This window comes from Strongylocentrotus purpuratus, unplaced genomic scaffold (assembly GCF_000002235.5).
Source record: "Strongylocentrotus purpuratus isolate Spur 01 unplaced genomic scaffold, Spur_5.0 spur5_scaffold_2, whole genome shotgun sequence".
NCBI classification, from domain to species: Eukaryota; Metazoa; Echinodermata; class Echinoidea; order Camarodonta; family Strongylocentrotidae; genus Strongylocentrotus; species Strongylocentrotus purpuratus.
Genome location: NW_022145605.1, coordinates 28,713,339 through 28,735,201, shown reverse-complemented (window position 1 = coordinate 28,735,201; position 21,863 = coordinate 28,713,339). Strand labels below are relative to the sequence as shown.

Here is a 21,863-nt window from a genome sequence, read left to right as displayed (position 1 = left end):
CAGGCTGCCGCGGCACTCTGTACCTTCGGCAGCAAGTGGTATGACGAAATGTATCTTGTGAGCCAAAAGATGCAAACAAAGTACTGATTTGAAATTGCTTCTTTTCATGGCTTGAGTGACACAAGATTGCATTAAATTCTCTCCTGTAGTCCAGACATGTACATTGACTTTTGAGTATATGTCCATACATATTTGCCAGGACATGTACTGTAGCTGTGCAAAGCATTGTACACTGATTTAAGGCATTGTGGAATTTGGACAATTATTTTGTACAGCATATTTTTTGTCATGGTGAGGGATTGTAAAAACACAATATTTGTACTTTTTGTACTTCAGTAGGCATGTAGTGGTTGAGTGGTTTAATAGGACACAGGTTAAGCTCCTGTTGCAAGATATTCTTCATTTAGCTAGTTGCCACTCTAACTGGCTTTGAAGGAGGTATGTGTGCATACTTATTAAGTAGGTATGTACATGTAGGGCCTACATGTACATAGTAACACAGATGAGCCACTTTAAACAAATGCTGCAATTTTTAGTTACTCCTACATGTATAGTTTGATCATGTTGTCCCACCAATTAAGGTATCATAAATATTACATTAACATGCATAATCTCTGCCATGCTAAATATAAGCATTTTGTTTCTTTACTCGATGAAGCTGCTTGTTATATGTATGGGCTTCATTACTTCATACCATATTATATGATAAAATGAAGAGATATTATATTTCTTTTCTCTTCCTCTCCCTCACTGCAGGTTAACATGAAACTTTGATGCCTTAAGGATGTTTCCTATATGATTTGACACAGGAGACCGTTTGAGATCATTTGGAATAGTCTGCACAATAGGACACATCATCTGGATGCAGACCCCTAGAAGAAGTTACTCAGGGGAAAAGTGAAGAAGCATCAAGTACTTCATGATTTTAAAAGGATTTTGTTGTAGTTTGTGATACAGATAATGAAAACATGAAGTAGAAGATGATGATTAAATTCATGACGGAGCCCTGACATGTTTCAATAACTTGTCTGGTTGGTTGAAAATAAGAATCTTGAGTGTAGTTAATAAACATTAGGTGATGTGGGAAACTGGGAATGGTGAAAGTGATTTTTGTTTTGCAGCTGTGCATGTCGATTAGGCACACATGTTCATAAAGTGTCATTGTTGAGGAAGAATAGAGCTACACGTATAGGAAGTGAAACAGATCCTAAACTGTGAGTCCAGACATCAACCCATTTCAAAATGGCTTCCGCTGGAGGGTCGTCCAGCAGCAAGAAGAACAAGAAGAAGAGGCACAGCGCCCCCGTCGTCTCGTCCCCAAACACGATCTCGTACGGACCACCACCAACGCAGACGGTTACCAACCCCGCCATGCCGGTGCAACTGCCAGGTTACCCCGTGCAACCAGGACTTTACGCCCCTGAGGGGTACCCATTACAGACCCCGAGTGGATACCCTGCTCCCTTCCCTGCAGGGGGTGTTCCCAGGATGGCAGTCCCGACCCAACCCATGATGCCACTACCACAGAGGCCACAGCAGCCACAACAGCAGCCACAACCGCAGCCACAACAACAGCCACCACCTCAGAGGCAACTGGACTTTAGTCAGGCGATGGCTGACTTCAAGGTCAGATAATTTGTTTTGTTGTGTTTTAATGTCAATATTTGATACAACCACTTCTATAATATAAGGCATGAGATATTTATTATTGCTGTCGTTCCGATGCAGGATCCTGCATGGAACGCTCGGCGCTGATTTGGTACGCGCACTTTGCCTGACTGCAGTCTCCAAATATAATTGTTTAATTGAAATCGTCGCGACGCAAGAGGACGAATTTGGTACGCGCACTTTGCCTCACTGCAATCTCCAAATTTAATTATTAGATTGAAATCATCGCGACGCAGGAGGACGAATGTCAATGCGCACATGCGCAGCAATCATAAAAGGATGCGCTAGCTGAAGATACTAGTGAGCCGCTAGCGAATTTTTTTTCCGTACTCGAGAGGGCAAATACCCCATGTGCGCATGCGCGTGGACTTGTGATTTCTCTGCTACTTCCCATACGAAATGTACATGTATTCGCATGTACTGTGCATGTGCACGATTCGCGTTCTACGAGTAAACGATGGCATAGTAGTCTTCAAACACAGACTCTGATTTGCCAGTTTGACAAATCAATATGCGTATGTGTCGCGATGTGCTTATTCAAGTCTGTGTAGTTGTATGATTCAGACCCAGTAGTACTCGCTAGCCACGTTGGCTAGCTCCGCGCATGGTGTAATATAGGCGCAAGCCGAATGGAGTGAGCGAGCTAGCTAGCGTTGGAATTGCAGAGCAATGTGATTGAGATTATTCCTGATTAGTTTTAATTCCAAGCAATAGATCGATGGGTTTTACAATAGTAAAGTTTACATCAATTTAATTTCAAGCTATAGATCTAAGTATGCAAAATATAGATTGCTTGGGTTTTATCAACACATTCCATGATAAATCTAACCTCAATTCTGTCCACGACCTCGTGTAAAAAAGACGTATCGGCACGTAAATCTTGACCCATTAAAATCTAAACCTTTTGTTTATGTTTGGATGAGAGGTATCTTGCGCAATTCTGAACTGGAGTTCTATTTTGAGATTTGAATGAGAGGAGACAAAATGCCGCCCATTTGAACCCTTGAACTTTGTTTGAACAAAGGCCCTACGCGCAATTCCTTGGGTGTTGATAAACAAACATGAGGAAAGATGGAGACAAGAGAGAGGGAGAGGGAGAGGAAGGGGTACACTTGGAAGATGGAGGGAGGGAGGGAGCGAGAGAATATATTGATGGGGGAAGTCTACGAGAGTCAAAATTGGGACAGATGTGAAAATCAATTGTTAATAAAGACGATAAAGTATCAAGTTATTTATTTAATACCTATGATTCTTTTTATAAAACAATTATAATCGTAATAATGCGAAACTAATCTTGTCTAGAGTCATTTCGAGCTCATCGATCTATTCGCGGCGTAGGCCTATTTTGTTGCTTGTTTGTGTGGTTGTGATGTGCCTGTTTGAAATAGGCCCTACTTGTCATGTTTATTTTTTCGTAAATTGAAGCAATGATACAAAAATTTGATTCTAAAATTCAGCAATTTTATTTAAATTTTTTATGATCGATATGATTGAGGAGTCATTAGTTCGCAATGCTCAGATCACGATACCAGTCATGATAGCGAATTATCTCAGTCGTGATTTAGAATTAGATCCCTTTTCTGCAGTATTTTAATGAATAGTCGAATATGGATCTCTGTTTAGTGACAAAAAGTATTCATTAAATTATTAGAGAAAGAAGATGATTGTACCTTTCTCGACACCTAATCCTTGCCTGAATTTAGTCCCCCCCCCCCTCCCTCCCGCGCAGAAGCTTTGACATTTAATTACATTATTAGTGAAAGAAGACGATTCGTTGTTCCGATCTTGACTCTTAATCCTTGTCTGAATGCAGCCCCCCCCCCCCCTCCCGCGCGGAAGCTTTGACATGTCATTAAATTATTAGAGAAAGAAGACGATTCGTTGTAGCGTTCTCGACTCTCAATCCTTGTCTGAATTCAGTTCCCCCACCCCTCCAGCTCGGAAGCGTTAACATTTCATCAAATTATTAGAGAAAGAAGACGATTCATATAACCATTCTCGACTCTTAATCCTTGTCTGAATTCACCCCCCCCCCCCCCCCGGCCCGCGCGGAATCATGACATTATTACTAGAGAAAGAAGACGATTCGTTGTACCTTTCATGACTATTAATGCTTATCTAAATTCAGCCCCCCCCCCCCTCCTCCCCCCCCCCCCCCCTCCAAGGTGGAAATATAACATTTCATTAAATTATTAGAGAGAGAAGATTCGTTGTACCGTTCTCGACTATTAATGCTTATCTAAATTTAGCCCCCACCCCCTCCAGCGCGAAGCGTGGAAGCTTTGATATTCATTAAATTACTAGAGAAAGAAGACGAGACGATTCGTTATACCGTTCTCGATTATTAATCTTTGCCTGAATTTAGTTCCTGCCCCCCCCCCCCCTCCAGGGCGAAGCGTGGAAGCTTTTACATTTAATTAAATTATAAGAGAAAGAAGACGATTCGTTGTAGCGTTCTCGACTATTAATCCTTGTCTGAATTCAGTTCCCCCCCCCCCCCCCCTCCAGCGCGGAAGCTTTAACATTACATTTAATTATTAGAGAAAGAAGACGATTCGTTGTAGCGTTCTCGACTCTTAATCCTTGTCTGAATTCAGCCCGCCCCCCCCCCCCCTGTCCCAGCGCGGAGGCTTTGACATTAATTATTAGAGAAAGAAGACGATTCGTTGTACCCTTCTTGACTCTTAATCCTTGTCTGAAATCAGTACACCCCCCCCCCCCCCGTTCCGCGCTGAAGCTTTGACGTTTCATTAAATTTTTAGAGAAAGAAGACGATTCATTGTACGGTTCTTGACTCTTAATCCTTGTCTGAATTCAGTTCCCCCCCCCCTTTCTCCAGCTTGGAAGCGTTAACATTTCATTAAATTATTAGAGAAAGAAGACGATTCGTTGTACCGTTCTCGATTATTAATCTTTGTCTGAATTCTGTCCCCCCCCCCCCCCTTCAGGGCGAAGCGTGGAAGCTTTTACATTTTCATTACATTATTAGAGTAAGAAGATGATTCGTTGTACCGTTCTCGACAATAAATCCTTGTCTGAATTCAGTCCCCCCCCCCCCCTCCCGCACAGAAGCTTTGACATTTCATTAAATTATTAGAGAAAGAAGACGATCCGTTGTAGCGTTCTTGACTCTTAATCCTTGTCTGAATTCAGCCCCCCCCCCCTCCATCGCGGAAGCTTTGACATTTCATTAAATTATTAGAGAAAGAAGACGATTCGGTGTAGCGTTTTCGACTCTCAATCCTTGTCTGAATTCAGTTCCCCCCCCCCCCCCCTCCAGCTTGGAAGCGTTAACATTTCATTAAATTATTAGAGAAAGAAGACGATTCGTTGTACCGTTCTCGATTATTAATCTTTGTCTGAATTCTGTCCCCCCCCCCCCCCCCTCCAGGGCGAAGCGTGGAAGCTTTTACATTTTCATTAAATTATTAGAGTAAGGAGATGATTCGTTGTACCGTTCTCGACAATAAATCCTTGTCTGAATTCAGCCCCACCCCCTCCCGCACAGAAGCTTTGACATTTCATTAAATTATTAGAGAAAGAAGACGATCCGTTGTAGCGTTCTCGACTTTTAATCCTTGTCTGAATTCAGTCTCCCCCCCCCCCCTCAAGCGCGGAAGCTTTAACATTTCATTTAATTATTTGAGAAAGAAGACGATTCGTTGTAGCGTTCTCGACTCTTAATCCTTGTCTGAATTCAGTGACCCCCCCCCCCCTTCCAGCGCGGAAGCTTTAACATTTCATTAAATTACTTGAGAAAGAAAACAATCCGTTTTTACCGTTCTCGATGATTAATCCTTGTCTGAATTCAGTGCCCCCCCCCCCCATTCCAGCGCGAAGCGTGGAAGCTCTGACATTTCATTAAATTATTAGGGTAAGAAGTTGATTCGATTACATTTATCGACTCTTATCTTGTCTGAATTCAGTACCCCCCCCCCTCCCGCGCGGAAGCTTTGACATTTCAATAAATTATAAAAGACGGTTCGTTGTACCTCCTCGACTATTAATCCTTGTCTGAATTCTCTATCTTTAAAACTTAAAAAGAAGTTATTTTTCGGATTTTGAAAGAATGTTTGGTTGTCCCAAGGACTATCAAAATTCAATATGTATAAATTTCTTTATTTTGTGTACCAGGTTCTACATTCACTGCTGCAAATTTAAGAAAGAGAAACCAAATTTTCATGGTCTTATATTTTGGATAAAAATTAAGTCTAAATCTGAATATGTAATTGCAGCCAAATATGGCAAATTAAGCCTCCATTTTAAAAAGTTTATATTTGAGTTGTAGTGGACTATATGTTTTTGTCATTTCACATTCTTGTACATGATTGTAAACAGCCAGTTGGCTTTCATGTTATGTTTGAGTACCCAATAAAAAAATATAAAAAAATAAAAAATAAAAAAATCCTTGTCTGAATTCAGTTCCCCCGCCCCCGATCGCAAAAAGTCTCCATGTTCGACAAGAAATCATGGCCTATCGGAATGGCCAACAGACTCTTTGGTGTAATTCCTTGTTTATTAGATGAACTAGTTGTAGACAAAATGATAGTAATTATGAATTTGGATTTTAACTCGCCCCTTTGACGTTACGTCAAAAATATAAAATTCGCATACCTGTATAAAAAGGTCATGACTTAAAATATATATTTATATGAAAGGATTCCAAAAATTGCGAAAGAAAAAGAAAAAGAGGTAGAACATATATGGTGGCGACTTTTGATTGAAAATATTTCACATCAAAATCCTCCCCCCCCCCCCCCCCCCTCCCTGGATGGCTCTTTGCTGGAAAAAATTTGTCGCATACCACTCCACGCACAGAGCAAGAAGTTCAAGCAATGGCATGGCCTAATACTTGGAGGCAATCTCATTGTCATAAAAGTAAGAGGGGTTACAGCATGGAGATATAAGAAGAGATCTCCATGGTTACAGTACGTGATTACATTTCCCAGACATGTTTTGACAGTTCTTATCTAAGATATATGACACGCCCCAGCCAGCTGAAACCAAGAAGTTACAGGGCTTGTATAGTCTGCCAATTCAGACTTCATACCACTTGGAATACCTCAGGAGAATAAATGACAACTGAAAACAAAAAAACATTTGCTTTCAAAAAATAAACTTGCAAATTATTATTTAGCCAATGAGAAGACCTTTTTCGAGTCGAAGACAGTTTCATTATGATTTGGATATACAGTAGCACTCCGATAAACTTTTAAAGAAATTAGTCTCAAAGCTGATTATCGATTGGCACAGGCTTGCAATTAACACCGCCCACCAACGTACGCCCAAGCAGTGTGTTGGACATGAGCTGAGCACATGGTTTTTTGTGTGTGTGGATATAGCGTTGGGTTCAGTTGTGATGACCTAGAAATTCTATCATAACTCCGTCATGTGTGTTCGGATGTAGATTTAGTAGAAATTATTTTGTCGCGTTTATAACCAACGCACAGTTGTAGCAAGGTAACTTCTAGGTTGTAGTGGAAATTATTTTAACTCTGTCATTAACTAAAGCGCGGGGTACACGGTAGTACAATTTATTTCACGCTGTCATTTTTATAAACAAACGCACAGTTGTAGGCCTACTTGTAGCAGTAGAAATTACTTAAACTCTGTCATGCTTTAATATCAAAAACGTAGAATTTGTAGTAGAAGTTATTTAAACTCCGTCATGTTTATAAACAAACGCACGGTCTTAGAAGAAATAATTTTAAACTCTGTCATGTTTAAAAACAACCAGATACCGGTAGTTGTAGTAGAAATTATTTTAACTCCATGATCAATCATGTTTATAAACAAATGCATATTTGTAGTAGAAATTATTTTTAAATGTCATGTTTATAAACAAATTACACACATGCAATTGTGGTAGAAATTATATTAACTCCGTGAGGCTTACAAACTCACAGAATTTGTAGTAGAAGTTAAAACTCCGTCATGTTTATAAACAAACACACGTTTAGAATAATTATTTTTTTAACTCCGTCATGTTTAAAAACAACCAAACAACATAGTAGAAATTATTTTAACTCCGTCATGTTTTTAAACTAACGCACGATTGTACGTAGAAATTATTTGTAAATGTCATGCTTTATTTATAAACAAATTACACACATGCAATTGTGGTAGAAATTATATTAACTCCATGATACTCATAAACAAACGCACATAATTTGTAGTAGAAGTTATTTAAACTCCGTCATGTAATATAAACAAACACACGGTCTTAGAAGAATTTTTTTTAAAACTCCGTCATGTTTAAAAACAACCAAACAGTTGTAGTAGAAATTATTTTAACTCCGTCATGTTTATTAACAAACGCACGATTGTACGTAAAAATTATTTGTAAATGTTATGTTTATAAACACACGCACAGCTGTGGTAGAAGTTATTTTAACTCCTACTTGTTTATAATATAGAAATGTCAATGTCGGGACACGTACACTCGATATATAATTTTGAGTCGTGCGCATGTACAGTGTACCGACTTAAACGCTTGCCAGCGCTGCGCGTATAAATATTAAATCAATTCATCCAACTGCAGTCGGACGATTATCACGCCGTCGCGTTCTGGCGCAGTGTTGTATAATATTTGTACTCCTGTCACTGATCATTGCGCCGATCGTTCTGGAGCGCGCATTGCAGGATCCTGCATCGGAACGACAGCAATAATAAATATCTCATGCCTAAGCCCCTGTGCTATTTACTTCTTACATGTAGGTCACTTTCATCACTAAGAATTCAAATCTTACAAGTCACCTAAAAAGATAAGTTGTTGGATAAAGTTGGTCTTAATGTCTACAGTTGTATGTGAGTGTCAACATTAGCATGGATAAATCTATGCTCGAGTAACTTGTGTATCTAATTTATACTTAATATCTCCTTATAGAATTTCATGTTTTTAATTAAGCATAATGCCATAGAACCCTCTATACACGTACATGTACAGAGCAAAATATTTATTTCAATTAGTTGTTCACTCTAGCTTCTAAGGCTCTATGTGGGTGCTACAATGCTTATTTCTTTAGAGTAAATTCAGGGGTTGATGCTTTTCTTTTCTACATGTACAGTACATGCATTTTGCTATACTATATTTACAATATGAGCTTGAAATGAAACTTCGACAAAGAGATATTGCAATCAAAATGTTATCTCAGTAAATAAAATAATGAGTTGTTTGGGTATCTAGACTAGTCAATGAAAGCAAATCAGACTTGGGTTCCATGCCCAGGGTGTTATGTTATCCTCTATTTTCTTCTTATTTCTTAATTTTTAAACTACTGAATGGCAGGTTAAGTTTGGAGGGTTAACTTTGGAGGGTTGAATCTATAGTCTCTAGCCATACACAATTTTTTTTTTTTTTTAAAGCCTGTCTGCACCAGTTTGGCCAGGAGGGATTATACCTGCCTGCATGGTCACTGCCAGCTGGTTATCTCATCAAATCAGCTCTCAATTAACATAAAAAAAGGGGATTATGGGGGACCAACAGGTACTGCTTAGGCATTGTTTGCTCTTAAGAGGGCGCAAGTAGCTACAAGTAGTGCAGTCCCACTCTAATGGTAAAAAGTCAGTGTGATTACTCAAGTAGTTTATCTCTCCCTTTGTCTCTCCCTACAGGGCATGTTTCCAAACATGGATCTAGCTGTGATTGAGACCGTCCTGAGGTCTAACAGCGGCAAGGTAGATGAGACGATCGATCAGCTGTTGAAGCTGAATGCTGATATACCTGAGACTGCTCCAGCACCACCACCACCTGTTATGCAGCCCTCAACCGGTTTCCCTGTACCCCCTTCACAGCTTCCACCAGAGGTAAGCGAAGATCTGTTATCACCCCATTTTTGTCTCGCCTGCCTAGCAAGAAGCAAGACGTAGGCGCCGCTTTACCAGGGGCGGTGGAGTCAACATCAAAAACCTATAAACCTTAGGTTAAGTTTTTGAATTTTTAGTATAATTTTGAGAGTACAAGTTCTTATTCAGTGAAACTTAAACTACCGGTAAAGGGTTATCAAGTATCCCCAATCATGTGATTAGATTTTCAGGTCACAAAGTCAAGGTCAAAGGTCATTTCAGGTCAACAAACTTAGACTATGTTTTGGCATCAACATCAATATTTGGAATTTTTAGCATAATTTCCCAAGTGTTTGTTCAAATTCCATGAAACTTGTACCCAAGGGTTATCAAGTATTACATATCATATGACTCCAATTCCAGGTCACAAAGTCAAGGTCAAAGGCCATTTTAGGTCAGTAGATTTGGATTATGTTTTCACAACTTAATATGAGAATTAATAAATCCATTTTTGTTATTTGTTCATATTTCATTAAAGTTATCAATCTTGGTCCAAATAATAGTAAAACATTCTTCTAATGATTCTTAGTCAATATTCACTTCAAAATGCTGATTATATTCAGAGGATTTCATTTTTGGGGGCCTGTTAATGGGCCATCCTGCCCAGAAATAATGTCCCAACCTCAATTTGTCATCACATTGAATTGCGTGACGCAGACGAGACCGCTGAGAGCGTTTCCCTTGTTTAAATTATTCTTGAGGGAAATATTTTCTCTTTTTATTAATGCAATGTCTACTGGATTTTTTCATTCTAATAGCCTTAATACAGGGACCACCCAGTTCTCATAGATGATGGGTTAATGAATACTAAAGGCAATCGATTGCCACTTGCTATTTACCTGTGTACAATGTAGTTATGTGACACATACTTTGAATGTGAATATAACCCTTTCCTTTTCCTCGCAGATGTTAGGTGGTTTCCTAGATGAGCCCCCTCCTTACTCGCCCCCAGAAGCAGATAGTCCATTCTCTAGGGTGAGTATCAGCCTTTTCACACAAGGATAAAATTCATCGTATCTAAAGCTGTTTAGTTTAAAGCTCTTTAACTAAACAGCTTTAAAGTAAATTTTCCCTGTTTGAACGTTGTTTATACGATGTTTGGACAGATTTGAACTTGCGATCTATACGCCGGTCCGAGCAGGCTGCAGATACGATGTCCGTTTCTGAGAGGCAAGAAATTTTGTGTGTGAACGGTTATACACCAATCTGCCTGATAGTAACCTCACAAAGGTCTTACTGTGAATTTAAGAGCAGTGAATCTCTAAACGAATGCAACAAATTTTCTGTGTGTGAATGATGTTGTATGTTAAGCTGATTAGTTTAAAGCTATTTAAACTAATAAGCTTTAAGGAATTTTTCTCCTGTGTGAAAGCAGGGTATGTTCTACAAAGAACTCTATCCGGTAAAGGTGTACTTTTGACAAGGTATATAGTTACATTTGTTGCTCTCAACCCAGGTCAAGTTCATGGATACATGGTAATAAGCAATTCCTTGAATGATTTCAGCACTTTATTAAAGGTAATCAAAGTTTTGGTATGGAGTCATGAATTTGGTTCAATTGAACATATTGGAAAGCATTATACGATCCGACAATATTCATTGATCGTCGTCGCGGTTGAAATCGAGTCTAAAGGTATGAAATTGAAAATAATAACTCTTTATGTTGTTTAGCCCCCTCTCAAGGTCAAGATATTAATTAAGCTATAAAAAAAAGTTTCTTGACTAAAATCGACCGATAAGCAATTCCCATTTGGAAATTATTTAACCCAACTACATATTCACGGTGGCAGTTACCATTAAACGGCCGTAGGCGCTATTTTATTTTTATCAAAATTTACCGGGAGCACCGGTAAATTTTTATATTCAATTTTTCTCGAAAGCAGAAGTGTTTAAGGGGCTACATTTTTTAGTGCTTATAATACATCCGCAGGGGCATCCATATATATCAAAATTGTAAAGAATCACTGTCCACCCAGTTTTCAAAATTTCCCAAAACTTTGTATTACCTTTAATGGCAGATTGGCTAAGACCAGGGTAATTCTAGTCGCTCTAAGCATTTTGAGGATCCCTAAAAATGGGTAGATGCCTGAAATAAAAATTATTATGAATAACTGATTCAAGGAGGTACATGTATGTTGTCTTAGTTAGTAGAATGTTTTATACTTGAGCTTGTGTTTTGGATTTTCACTCTCTGTAGAGGATGTGGCAAAGACATATGAATGATACGATTAGCAATGTTACAAAATTTAATTTCATGATGTTGATATATAGAGCCATTATACAATTTAATTCAATGTGATTGTTAATCATAAGGAATCATAATCTTGTTTTTCTCCTGACAGTTCAACAGCAACACCCCTCCTCAATCCAATACCGCCACACCAGCACCACCCGTACCTGTAGCTCGCAGTCGTGACGCTACCACCGTTCAACGTACCCCTCCTCAGGGCCCGCCCCCTCGGAGGACGCAGAGCTTGGGGGGAGAGGAGAGCGTCAGCAGTGCCACAAGGGAGAACTACAGGAACGTCATGCAGCGAATGGGGGACCTACAGACCTCTAGGGAATGGAACCCTCCTATGGTGGGCAACCTTCCTACCGATTTCTTGAGGTTGTCCGTTTCAGGAGGAGGAGACTCGCCCTCAAGTACGCCTTCACCCTCCACTGAAACAGTGAGTTTTCTTTGCCTTTGCATTTATTTTATGTCCATGAGGTGGTGGTGGTTATTTTACCTGACTGCCAAGAAAGCATATATGCTTGTTAATAATGCACTTGTCATTTGTAAGACGCACCTCTTGACCCCCGGGAATGGTGCGTCATTGTACCGATGTGAGTCGTACATTTTGATACCATGATGCACCTTCCGTCACAGAAAGTGACACACCATTACATTCCATCGACACACATTTGAGTCAAACATATGACACACCATTTCATGAAAATGACTAGCCAATGACGCACATTTGAGAAACACTTCTGCTTGGAGAAAGTGACGGTCCCATTGACACACCAAATGACGCAACGTGGTAAAGTGACTTACTATGACGCACATATGGGTCAGTATTGTGACGGACATTTTGCGGCCATGACGGTACTGTGTGTCGCGATTTTGGGGAACATGACGCAACCATGACGCACCATCCCCGGGGGTCAAAAGGTGCGTCTTACAAATGACACCTGCATAAGCAACCAGAGGACCGACGGCTTTAGGTCCTCTCTTAGGGACCTGGTAATGAGGATTAATGCCTTACCAAAGGGCACTAGCGCATCGCCTTGGCTTCGAACCCGGGTCGCCAGATTACGAGACCACTGCTCTACCGACTGAACTACATGTATATAAAGAAATTGTCATCACTGGATATTTATTTTGTAGGGGAGGGGGGGGGGGGGGTCAAAAGGATTCATTATTGTTTGTGTTACATAGGGATATGGGGTGTTGTTGCTTGGAAGACCGATTTTGAGCCTAAACCCAATTAATTGAAGAAGGAAAAAAGACAATCTGTTTGGCATAGGCCTCTATGTATTTTTTATGTTGTGCATTTTCAAATTATTTGTACATTTGGATATATTTCTATCCCAGATGTGCTTCTTAGACTAAATATAGAGATGTACACAGTTTCAATTCAATATTTTAATTTCAATTCAATTCAATTTATTTCAACCATAAAAAGACATTATTATACAATATTTCATGGAAACATGGGGTTAGGAGCCCCTTAAGAAGTTTAAATACAAACTTGTGGTTTGGGCACCAACCATGACATACAAAATGTATACATTGAGAAATTAGACAAATCAACAAAAACAACATAAACAGGAAAACAAATACATACAATAAAAAGCTTATGAAGACCTATATATGAGCATAAAACATTTACAGCAAAGCACCAGCCATGAGCGCACATGGACACGGCGTCAAGCGACACTGCGTCCCTATGCGCCCTTAGCCGGTGCTTTTAATACAGTATTACGAAACATTACAAAACATGTGGAGCAAATTATTCATTATGTAATTGGGCGTGTGAATATAACATGATTTTATGTTTGTCATACAGTCGCAGCTTGGGATGGCTCCAGGTATCAAGCAGAAATTAGATGAAAACACCAACAGACGGAGATCACTAGGTCAGAACAATGCAGAGTCCCACCGGATGCTGGAAGATGAGAAGCTTGCACTGATGATGCAGAATGAGGAGTTCCTTCGTCAGCTCCAGCAGGACCCAGAATTCTTGTCAGCACTCGAGAGAGGTAACAATTTGATATATTTGGGATTGATGGAAAAAATACTTTTATGATAGGTCTGTGGATTTTCTATTGTACAAGCAAGATTGCGTCACATTGATTTATAGGTTCTTCACTGTTTTGGGGTGTTTTTTTTTAACCAGAGCTCTCTTTTAGTTTCTAGGGCTCTTTTGTAACATTTAAGAGGAAAATGCTCACTGCTCCTATTTTTTTTCTTTTTTAAAATTTTTCTGTTCCTCTTTGGTAATATTCATTAAAACGTATCAGCTTTAGTACATGTTTAAACCTCTACAGACAGGGTCAAATCCATCCTATGATTTAAGATATCAACATACAATCAAATGAATATGTCTATTTTACATGTTGCAGATTACCATGATGCTTTACGTGAGGGAAGGACCACAAGCAATACAGCACCAACTACCGCTGCCACACCTACGCCATCACCCATTTCTCCTCCCCCACGCCCCTCGCTAGCCCCCGTTCACCGGCAGCCCCCACCAGACATGGCCAATCGCCCCCTCCCTGCAACCCCGGGTCCAGAACTCCCTGCTAGACCCTCCAGGATGAAGAGAGAAAGCAGTGGTTCCTCATTGCCGCCGTCCTCCAGTGCAGGAGGTAGCAGAGGGATGACGAATGGAGCGACAAGTGCCTCTGGAGGATTATCTGTGGAAGACATTGACTTTAGGAATAAACTCAATCATATGGGAAAATGTAAGTCCCCCTCAGATACATCTACAAGTACCATCCAATTATATGATGCACTGTACAAGTCTTTAACCAGTTTTACAAGGTACCCATCTATATTTTTTTGTAGAAGCAAAACTATCCTTGAATTGCATTTATTCTTGATGTGCAGTAGAATTATCATATCACCTATAATTGCCAATAGAAAAACCTCATTCATCAAATGTTATCAAACATGAATTTATTTTGTTGAAAAAAAGATGATAATGCTACTAGAAAGCGTACTTCAGGATTTAAAAAAAGGGATTAGCTAGGAAACAGAAGGATGTCTTTTTCATCGCCTGTTTGATTTGGAAGTTGTTAAAGTATTTCATCTTCATGCTTTTTTTTTCAGCTTCTAAGACAAAATTATTTCAGCAGGCGGGAAGATTTCAGAAGAAGAAGAAAGCCTCCAAGAAGTATCCTTCATGTTATTTTTGTGAACTTGCATACTGTAGCAATTATTACAACATCTATCAAATGTCTCATACTGAATACATGCATGTATGTATTTTGCTGTGGTGCGTTTTGTGTAATTTGGAACATAAGCTCTTCAGAGCTATACAGTGCGTCCCAGAAAAAACGAAACCGAGAATTATTGATGTTTTATCATAACTTAATCACAATTATAATTAACAAATGACACATATTTGTAAAGCTTACATCCTCCTCTTTCATTTGATGCAACTCATATGATGTATATTTTATGCATGAGTGATTGAAAACAATTTGAAGAGAGGGTACCAAAAAGTCATTTGGCGGGCGGTATCTAAATTTCAAAGAGAAAATCACATTTCTAGAAAGTTCATTTTTTGCCCTTTCATATGACACCTCGATCAGGAAAAATGAGCCAAAAAATAACAAAGTTCTGTTTGTTTAAAGAAATGCTTGCATTTCATAATTTGATTACACAAATTTGTTTTCACTGGCTGCCTGCCCTAGCAACAACAGAGTTGACAAAAGACTTTACTCCGTTTTGGTGACTATCAGCCATGCACAAAGAAGTCGAAAATCATGGTTGGCCAATAATCCCTCCCCCCAACCCCACCCAAAACCCTTTAAAAATGACAATGATAAAATTTCATTTGTTTAATTTGAGTAAAACTCTCGACATCAGTGGAGGTTTATCCTTGACCTAGTATCATCAGATACGAGACAGAAGGTGGTGCTAGTGATGCTTTACTGGGCGGTGAAAGCCTCTATGAAGAACTTAAGGATAATGATCTCTCTCATGAAGTAAGTGTATGATTAATTATAACAACAATATACATGTATGAGATTTGTAACGTGCCTACTCCACTTGAACCTCGTATTCTCAAGGTGCACTTGTGAAACAAAAAAGAGAGATCACATAAAAGCATCTGCATCTTAAACGAGGAACAACAAAAAAGGATTGTGCTCAAACATCAGTTTTCTAAATACCACTGAATCAATTTTTTAATGTATTTTTGGCCCTGATTGCATCATTTAAAGGATTTAAAATTTCTTACGATCATGGTCTCATTTTCCTTCAGTTATTTCTTCTCAGTTCAAATTAATTTACATGAGTGAAATCCATTATTTTCTGCTGATATTTTAATCAAAATTATTTTATATTTGTCTTTGATATGAATTCTATCATTCATTTGAACACTCAAGTGGACATGTATGTTTAGCCAAATTTCTATATAATTAACATTTTTTTCTAAAGTAAATCTTATCATTTTTCTTCCATGCAATTCTTGAGGATTGAAATACACCTACAATTCATGATTTTCTTTAAATCTGCTACAGAAACTAAACCTTTCAACCATTTGGATTCATTATTGAAAAAAATTAACCTGAAATAAACCCGATCACATTTTTTAGTACATGACAAGGATGGAGATACAACGTTTAACATGATTGACGGCACCAAGAAAAAAAGAAAATGGTAAAAATAAGAATAATTTCTATATATGTGCCTAGTGATCTAGCTTTCACCCATGATGAGTCTTGTTACATGTATGTGTAGCACATGTTTGCATCAAACTTAACCAGGCATACTCATTCATGAATACCTATATGTAGCAGAAACATGCTAAATGTGTTGGGGGAAAAGCTTCAGTTTCATCTACACATGTTCTTTACAATGGTACCAGGCTTAACTTCACTTTTCAAGACCCCAGTTGAATTTTGATGAGAAAAGCAATTTATTCTATTTTGAAATAATAGTCCAATTTAGGCATCTCAAAATGCCTAGATCTATGGCAAAGTTATTTCTGGCTTCGAATTCAACAGGTGAAAGTAATTTAGAAATTCAATGAAATGGTATGCTGAGCAAAGTTTGATACAAACAGTGAGTGCTGCTCATTAACTACAAAGACAGTGAAATTGTTTGCTGGCTTTCATTTCCAATGTTTCTTTATGTATCTTTATGTATCTTTATGTATCTTTATGTATCTTTATTTTCAGCTAGATATCAAATATCTTCCCCTCTGCTTTCATTACATATACATGTGCATACACTACATGCTTCACTTTTAAACCCACCACCTTCTAAGACTTGACTATTACAAGATTTGGGGAGATACAGCAACTAGCAAATGGTGTATAGAGTACCTAAAGCTGTGACATCATACAAATCTACTTTCAGAATTTCTCAAGTTGAACTTCATTTTCCGAAAGAGCATAAAGAATAAAGTCCAAGTATTGGCAGAGATATGACCATCCAAATAAATAGAGTTCAATAGGAAATCACTGTTATTTATCTCTGGTTCATAACATTACAATCCAGAGCAAAATAACAGTGATTTCCCATTGAAATCTTTATTCGGATATTCGTATCTCAGCCAATACTTAACATATTCAATTGGTTTTCAACATTTGGACATTATTTTTGATGTGCTTTCGGCAAATGAAGTTCAAATTTGGAAACTAAAAAAAAAAATTGATGACGTCACACTTTACCACTTTAAGTACTGGTAATGTTATTTACTTGAATATTACAGCAAAACTAGTTGCAATATCTTCCAAGTTGTGTTTTAGTCAGTTCGTAGAGATTGGGTTTGGCTACGTATTTCACTGCTTTCATCTTTCATGCTTTGAGTCATACGCCGGTGTATTCTTGCTCTCATCCTGTCTGCATCCACTCAAGGTAAAGAAGCGATCATCTAAGAAAAGACATTCCTTTGGGCGACAGCGTTCCTTGTTAACTTATGAAGAGTGTGATCCCAACTTCTTCTCAAGATAAAAAATGGGTAAACCATTGTTGTAGAGTTGTGTGGTCATGTCCATTAATAACAACAAATAATCTGTGTTAAAAGCTAGTTCCCGTTGTCCTATAACATTAACAATTAAGATAAAGAAAGATAACAGTAACTATTTATTGTTCTAAATTGGTTTACTAAAGTTAATCCCATACCTGTGAAAAGAGCATGAGATCTTGTAGTGACTAGCATATGGGGGAAGACATTAATCTACATTTGCCACTCTCCACCCAGGTGTTAAATGGGTACCCGGTAGGATGCGAATGCTAGTGTGGTTGGATTGGCGCGCTTTTTAAACCAGGGAGCAGAAGGTGTGCACTATTGTGTAGATTAGCAATTGAATCCAATGACCGGGTAATAATAATGGAAAAATAAAGCGCTTAAAAACATAGTATAAAGCACTACTGGTATACAAATGAGACTATTATTATTATTGCTATACTGTTTTATGTCAAATGGGAACTCAGCTTTACAAACATCATCCCTCACAATAAAATTACTGGTTATATCTTGAGCTCAAATAACACATATTTCATTTGCATAGAATTATTAATCATTCTGCTTTATGTAACATTCGCTTTTGTGTAGATATGCCTTTTTTGTTCAAATTTTGAAACAAGGGACACGTTACGCTTTAAAGTTCAAGTAGAAAAACTGCTATATAACTCCTGGCATATATATACAAAATAATTCAAAAATTGTTGTAAAATTGTTGTAAAATGTTAATTATGGACCATGTACCCATTTCTTTACCATAGAGTATACCGGTATGTGAAAAACATAGCTTTGTTATTTCCTTATTCTTTAGTGTGTGTGGGTTACTATTCATTTATTCATCTGATGTTTAATTCACCTTAACATTTTTTTCCAATGCACTGTCCTTTGGTTTCCCTGTGGCTTTCCTTTTATATTCACCTCAATTAGCTTACAGACTCTGCTCAATGTTTTTAAAATTTGTATTTTCAATGTCTGTCACACCCTGCAAAAGATTGTACTCTTTAAGGCTCGTTCAGATATGAGGTGGCTAAACCGCAGCATTTTTTTATGAAGTCAAGTGTAATATGTTTCAGATTTCTGTATCATATAACACAGAGCTCAGTGAATATTCGTAATTCCTTTGTTGGGCTCAGTTGCCATTCATTTTTATGTCAAATAAAATGCAGCAACTTTTTTGTGGCGGTTTACTGCACCAAATTTGAACAAGCCTTTACTGTAGAAATTTCTCTAAAGTTAGCAAGAAATGGTTGTGAGTGGTCTAGAAAATTGTGTAAGGTACAGTGATATAATTTAATCACAACATGGAATAATTGGATGCCACATTTGATATGTAGATTTCTAGCCGTGAGTGCCCTTCTAGCATGAACGATAAATATGATATGTGTTGCTGATTTTTTTTCTTTTGATAATTGCAAAAAAATGCAAGTGTATATTGCCCCAAACAAGATGTACTTGGCTTTAACAGAGTTAAATGGCATAATCACACACATGGTAATGTAGGTTCCTAGATTTGCAACCAAAATGAAAACTTTGTTTACAATTTCTTATTGTTATTCCAAAATAGGGGATGTAAAGTTTAGCTGTCAATTTGTTGTCTTTCAGTTCGCAACATAATCCTTTTACATTTTACACTAAAAGCACACTGTCGATGTCAGATACCGTAGTTTTAACAAGTACACTAACGCATTAATACTTGCAAAGCTAAGGGCTGGTCAAATTTGCCTAATAAGGATTACAAATATCTTAAGTGTTCCCAAGATCAGTCTTCAAAAGTTTTTGTAGTAAAGATATAAAAATGATGTTGAGATGAGAATATTTATGCTGAAGGCTCATTTGCAAAGAATCAATAAGATGAAACCTGCTATGCCTGTGTCTCGATCATCAATTCAAGGAGACCAGTTTTGGCAACGATTCATACTTTTAGTCATAGTTAAGACATACACTATACATTTAGATAAAGTTAAAGTTATCATTAAAGTTAAAGTTATCATTAAAGTTAAAGTTATCATTAAAGTTAAAATTATCATTAAAGTTAAGGTTAAAGTTATCATTAAAGTTAAAGTTATCGTTATCTTTTTCATTATATAGGTATCATTATTGGTCAAATAGCACTGGCCCTTTTTATATATAAATAAATCTCAGATACCTCACAAGAAATAGCTGTGCTTTGTTTGTTAATGAATGTATAAGTATTCTTAATTCATTTGCTTAAATACATATTTTTTCTTCCTTTTGTCCTCAGAAAACAGTCAAAAAATTCACAGGGGGATATCAAAGTTTGTGACCTTATAGCAGCAACATTCTACTAGTAGGTGCTCTAAGGCTTCTCCGCAGGACTGTGTTTAGCCTCGGTCCTGATTGAGTGACAGTGGTCTTGCAGAGTACCAGGGGATTGCTTCAGGATGATTGGAGCAATATTATACTGGTTCACCCATTGTCTGCGTGAATCAGCCGGACCCTGTAGAGAGCCTATGGGGAAAAGAGAATCCTGCAGTCAGCGGGTTAAAAAGTATGTACATGGTGTATGCATTGCCAATCATGACATATATATTACCCTTGCCGGGGAAACTTTGCCCTTGGTATTTCTTTTACAAATCCCTTACACGTGGCATTGGCACCAAGGGTAATTTGTACCGGCGAGAATCCTGGACTGGATTAACCCTCGCAACCCCAGCAAAAATTGAAAAGCATCTAAACTTTGCTAAGACTTGTTTGTTGGTGATCTGTTGCTGCAAGGAACTCACATGCTCGTTATGGGATGCTACAAATCTATGTCGTCTATAGAGTAAAGAGGCGAGCTAGGAACAATGTCTCAAGTATTCCGAGAGGTTGAATCACAACGGTAGAGATATATTATAGGGCCTTTTCTTCACAGCACCAAGCTTTCGACTTTGTACACAGTATATTTTTGTAAACATGCAACCAAATTCAAGTTTGTGTAGATGTAGAATTAGAAAACTTTGGTTTATGACATTTTGTAATATGCTCTTTGACAAATTCCATCTAAGACTCCCATCGTACTTTATTGCACAAATAAAGCTTTTAGAACTTTTGTTTATTGTAAGATTAGCTATAATTTGTTTACATCCTATCCATTGGAAAGCAATCATGATGCATGATACATTGGGATATATGTGCTGGAGCTATGTTAGTTATCGGTTTTAATTCAAGGAAGTCTTTAAAAATAGAATAAAGATTGTGCAAATTTTGTTTACAACATGACCTTCAATAGGATATTCTGCTCTCTCTCACTGAATACTGTTTAACTCAAACTGTCAAAAAATGATCTAATAGTGCGCTGTAAAACCACAACATTTTTACAATCATGAAAATTTCACCCAATTTTACCAGTTGTTGAGATTCAAAAAAGTTTCCTTCTTCATAATGTTTTAATCGCAACTGACACAACACTGAATATTTGCAATCGAACAAGATGGCTGCAGTTTGCAATTCACAAATTTGTAAGTCAAGATAAGTTGTTTCTAGTTTCTATGTTGTTTTGTAACAGAGAAGAGATCCAGAGATGACCAAAGTTTCAAACATTTTGACAGTACTGTGCATGATCCAGTTTATAAACTTACTTATATTATTTAAAGCACATGCACATTGCTTTGGAAGCAAGAAGGAATAATTGTGGACATGAAGCATTAAGTTCTTAAAGATGGCTTCTAATAAACCGAAACGTAGCATATAATTTCTTCTCTGCCCCAATTATATATGTCTTCACACTACAGTGTATATTTATTATATTCAAATCTGTACTTAGTATTTCTTGAGTCAGTACTCTTTGTTCTATTGTATTCTAAAATTCATTCATTCCAGTTTTTCTGTTACACTTCCTTTTACAACTCAGATTAGGACTATTTTCATGAATATTCTGCATTATATTAAAGATGTTGAATAGTAATTAATTGGGGCATTTAATCTAATATTGTGCCTTGAATCGTATTCAAATCCTAGTACTTCTTTATATAATTGAAATGAATGATTGTCACCTTGCTTTAATTGTTAGCAATATAAATTGTATATTCTATAGCCTCATTCACATATGACTAGTAAACTGCCACAAAAAAAAAAAAAAACTGCAGTAAAATATTTTAAAAAGGATAGTTTGCGTCATATATCTGTATCTTAAAAATATAAAGATACATTTACTTGGAA

General features: G+C 37.6%; 1 protein-coding gene across 4 annotated transcripts in view; it reads left to right on the top strand.

Moving 5' to 3' along the window:
- The window catches only part of LOC100888436 (proline-rich protein 36), a 26,173-nt gene extending 4,383 nt beyond the window's left edge, over positions 1–21,790 (top strand). The window contains exons 2-11 of one of the 4 annotated variants that reach the window (XM_030992163.1): positions 757–1,626; positions 9,283–9,474; positions 10,420–10,488; positions 11,856–12,182; positions 13,572–13,758; positions 14,122–14,466; positions 14,834–14,897; positions 15,627–15,714; positions 17,594–17,696; positions 19,945–21,790. In XM_030992163.1, coding sequence (XP_030848023.1) covers positions 1,243–1,626; positions 9,283–9,474; positions 10,420–10,488; positions 11,856–12,182; positions 13,572–13,758; positions 14,122–14,466; positions 14,834–14,897; positions 15,627–15,714; positions 17,594–17,689 — 1,752 coding nt within the window. In that variant the 5' untranslated portion in view covers positions 757–1,242 and the 3' untranslated portion in view covers positions 17,690–17,696; positions 19,945–21,790. Of the gene's footprint in view, positions 1–756; positions 1,627–9,282; positions 9,475–10,419; positions 10,489–11,855; positions 12,183–13,565; positions 13,759–14,121; positions 14,467–14,833; positions 14,898–15,626; positions 15,715–16,326; positions 16,391–17,593; positions 17,697–19,944 lie in introns of all 4 variants that reach the window. The other 3 variants (XM_030992162.1, XM_030992165.1, XM_030992164.1) reach the window with 3 other exon arrangements.
- The last annotated feature ends 73 nt before the right edge of the window (positions 21,791–21,863 follow it).